Consider the following 3,467-nt stretch of genomic DNA (forward strand, 5'->3'; position numbering starts at 1 on the left):
GTACTCCACCTCCATGGAGGCGTTACCGGGCGCTCCCTGGTAGAAACACTCCCGGCGGCCGGCGGGGAGCACGAAAGTGACCTCGGCGTCGGGGGGCGGCGAGGCGGCGGCCCGGGCCCAGAGCGCCAGCAGCCACAGCCAGCGCGCCGCCATCTTGGCCCCGCGGCGCCTTTAAGGCAGGCCCCGCCCCTCCCAGCGAGGCCCCCCCCGGGATGGGGGACAGGGTGGCCGCAGCGAATGCCTGAGGCGGGAAGTGCGCGGTGTGTGTGTGTGTGTAGCTTTCAGGCAACACCGTGGGCACCCCGCGAGCCGGGGTCCTGGAGGCCGGGGCGCTCCCTTCGCTCATTGGCTGCTCCCTGCCGGCGCCTGGCGTTCTGGCTTCTCATTGGTCGGTCTGGGACAAGGCCCGCCCCCTCCCCTCAGCAACGGGCTGAGGCCAGACGCTGAGGGGAGCCTGTCTCCCACAATGCACCGCGGGGGGGTGCCTGGGGCAACTTTGGGTGGTTTAAGTGCAAATTTAGGGGGTCCTGAGGCAGATTCTGGTGGTTAGGAGAAGATTTGGTGGGTCCTGGGGCAGATTATGGTGGTTAGGAGAAGATTTGGGGGGCCCTGGGGCAGATTTGAGGGGCCCTGAGGCAGATTTGAGAGGTTCTGGGGCAGATTTGAGAGGCCCTGAGGTAAATTTAGGGGATTAAGCCCAGATTTGGTGGGCCTTGGGGCACCTGTAGGTGGCCAGGGGCAGATACAGAGGGTCCTGGGGCAGATTTAGGTGGTTAGGAGGAGATTTGGTGGGTCCTGGGGCAGATCTGGGGTGCCCTGGGGCAGATTAGAGAGGTTCTGGGGCAGATTTGAGAGGTTCTCGGCCAGAATGGAGGGCCCTGGAGCAGATTGGAGGAGCTCTGAGGCAGATTTGGGAGGTCCCAAGGTAAATTTAGGGGATTAAGCCCAGATTTGGTGGGCCTTGGGGCACCTGTAGGAGGCCAGGGGCAGATACAGGGGGTCCTGGGGCAGATTAAGGTGGTTAGGAGGAGATTTGAGGGGCCCTGGGGCAGATTTGAGAGGTTCTGGGCCAGATTTGAGGGCCCTGAAGCAGATTTGAGGAGCTCTGAGGCAGATTTGGGAGGTCCTGAGGTAAATTTAAGGGATTAAGCACAGATTTGGTGGGCCTTGGGGCACCTGTAGGTGGCCAGGGGCAGATACAGAGGGTCCTGGGGCAGATTTAGGTGGTTAGGAGGAGATTTGGTGGGTCCTGGGGCAGATTTGAGAGGTTCTGGGCCAGATTTGAGGGCCCTGAAGCAGATTTGAGGAGCTCTGAGGCAGATTTGAGAGGTCCTGAGGTAACTTTAGGGGATTAAGCACAGATTTGGTGGGCCTTGGGGCACTTGTAGGTGGCTGGGGTGGATTTTCTTGGTTGGGGGTAGATTTGGGGGGGTCCTGGGGCAGATTTGCTTGGTTAGGGGTAGACTGGGGGGGGTCCTGGGGAGGATTGGAGGAGCCGTGGGGCCGATTGGTGACATCCCAGGGCAGATTTGGGTGCTATGGGGCAGATTTGGGTGCTATGGGGCAGATCTGGGAGGTCTTGGGGCAGTTTGAGTGAGGTAAATTTAAGGGATTAAGCACAGATTTGGTGGGCCTTGGGGCACCTGTAGGTGGCCAGGGGCAGATACAGGGGGTCCTGGGGCAGATTAAGGTGGTTAGGAGGAGATTTGAGGGGCCCTGGGGCAGATTTGAGAGGTTCTGGGCCAGATTTGAGGGCCCTGAAGCAGATTTGAGGAGCTCTGAGGCAGATTTGGGAGGTCCTGAGGTAAATTTAAGGGATTAAGCACAGATTTGGTGGGCCTTGGGGCACCTGTAGGTGGCCAGGGGCAGATACAGAGGGTCCTGGGGCAGATTTAGGTGGTTAGGAGGAGATTTGGTGGGTCCTGGGGCAGATTTGAGAGGTTCTGGGCCAGATTTGAGGGCCCTGAAGCAGATTTGAGGAGCTCTGAGGCAGATTTGAGAGGTCCTGAGGTAACTTTAGGGGATTAAGCACAGATTTGGTGGGCCTTGGGGCACTTGTAGGTGGCTGGGGTGGATTTTCTTGGTTGGGGGTAGATTTGGGGGGGTCCTGGGGCAGATTTGCTTGGTTAGGGGTAGACTGGGGGGGGTCCTGGGGAGGATTGGAGGAGCCGTGGGGCCGATTGGTGACATCCCAGGGCAGATTTGGGTGCTATGGGGCAGATTTGGGTGCTATGGGGCAGATCTGGGAGGTCTTGGGGCAGTTTGAGGGGCAGAGCGGGGGGCTCTGGGAGCGATGTCGGGGTCCTGGGGCTCGACTCCACCTTCCCCGGGGAAATTGGGGCACAACCTGACCTCTTGGCCCCGATTTCTTCGTGGTTTTGGGGCGGCCGCAGGAGGAAGTGAGTGTGGGGAGCGGGGGTGAGGGTCCCGGGGGGGTGTCAATCCGGAGTGACGCCTCGTTACGCCCCTTTACACCTCTTTATCGATGTTAATCGATATTAATTGGGGTGTGAGCCCCAGGAAATAAAGCCCTGTGTGAGAGGAGGGGGTTTTGTGAAGAGCAGAGCTTGCCTCACCCTGGTTATTGGGTGGAAAAAGCCCTATTTTGTGCAACAGTGTGTGTGTGGGGAAAAAAAAATAGCCCAAATCTGTACTCGGGGATTCTCTGTCATTTCCTTCCTGGGTGTTGAAATTTCATCTTGAGCAAAATCCTCTTTCTTCTTCTTTTCAGCCGAGAACTGAACTTTCTGGCGTCTCTGGGGTCCCTGATCCTTCAGGATGAAGATGATGATGATGATGAAGGTGGAGTTTTTCCTCCTCGTGGCAGGTGGGTTTTTCCTCTCTTTCCCCCCCCGAATTTGGGTGGGAATTGGGGGGAGATGGTGGGATCTATCTCCTGTCCCCTTCTCTCCAGGGGCCGTGGCAGCTCCCGGTCTCTCGCCGCCGCCGCCGCCGCTGGGGCTCCTCGTGTCTCTGGGGTCCCTGATCCTTCAGGATGCAGATGATGATGATGATGAAGGTGGAGTTTTTCCTCCTCGTTGTGGCAGGTGGGTTTTTCCTCTCTTTCCCCCCCCGAATTTGGGTGGGAATTGGGGGGAGATGGTGGGATCTATCTCCTGTCCCCTTCTCTCCAGGGGCCGTGGCAGCTCCCGGTCTCCCCCCGCCGCCGCCGCTGGGGCTCCTCTTCCAGGAGGAGGGGGGTCCCCCAAAAATCAGCTGCATCGCCCCCCTCAGCTACGCCGGCAGCACCTTCGAGCTCTTCCCGGTGGGCTCCGACCTCCCCACGCAGAGGATTTCGGCCCAACCGGGTCAACACCGGGGGGAATTCACCCTGGATGAAACCCCTCCGTCCTCCCGGTGTTACCGGTGCCGGTACCGGAGCTTTAACGGCAGCGCCTGGGAGGTGTCGGGGTTCAGCATGGAGATGGTGCTGGACGGTACGGCCACCGGTGGGGGTGGGGTGGGGG

At 59.6% G+C, this 3,467-nt stretch overlaps 2 protein-coding genes across 2 annotated transcripts in view; one reads left to right on the forward strand and one right to left on the reverse strand.

The window, feature by feature from the left end:
* TMED1 (transmembrane p24 trafficking protein 1) overlaps positions 1–549 on the reverse strand; it is a 2,737-nt gene extending 2,188 nt beyond the window's left edge. Inside the window, exon 1 of the mRNA XM_014959812.1 lies at positions 10–549. Within this exon, the coding sequence (XP_014815298.1) occupies positions 10–153 (144 nt within the window). The 5' untranslated portion in view covers positions 154–549. The remainder of the gene's footprint in view (positions 1–9) is intronic.
* Positions 550–2,255: 1,706 nt separating this feature from the next.
* LOC106898517 (histone-arginine methyltransferase CARM1-like) overlaps positions 2,256–3,467 on the forward strand; it is a 15,482-nt gene continuing 14,270 nt past the window's right edge. The window contains exons 1-4 of the mRNA XM_014959813.1: positions 2,256–2,399; positions 2,732–2,827; positions 2,915–2,943; positions 3,161–3,460. Of these exons, the coding sequence (XP_014815299.1) occupies positions 2,779–2,827; positions 2,915–2,943; positions 3,161–3,460 (378 nt within the window). The 5' untranslated portion in view covers positions 2,256–2,399; positions 2,732–2,778. The remainder of the gene's footprint in view (positions 2,400–2,731; positions 2,828–2,914; positions 2,944–3,160; positions 3,461–3,467) is intronic.

The sequence above is a fragment of the Calidris pugnax genome, unplaced genomic scaffold (genome assembly GCF_001431845.1).
Source record: "Calidris pugnax isolate Ruff unplaced genomic scaffold, ASM143184v1 scaffold513, whole genome shotgun sequence".
In the NCBI taxonomy this organism is placed as follows: Eukaryota; Metazoa; Chordata; class Aves; order Charadriiformes; family Scolopacidae; genus Calidris; species Calidris pugnax.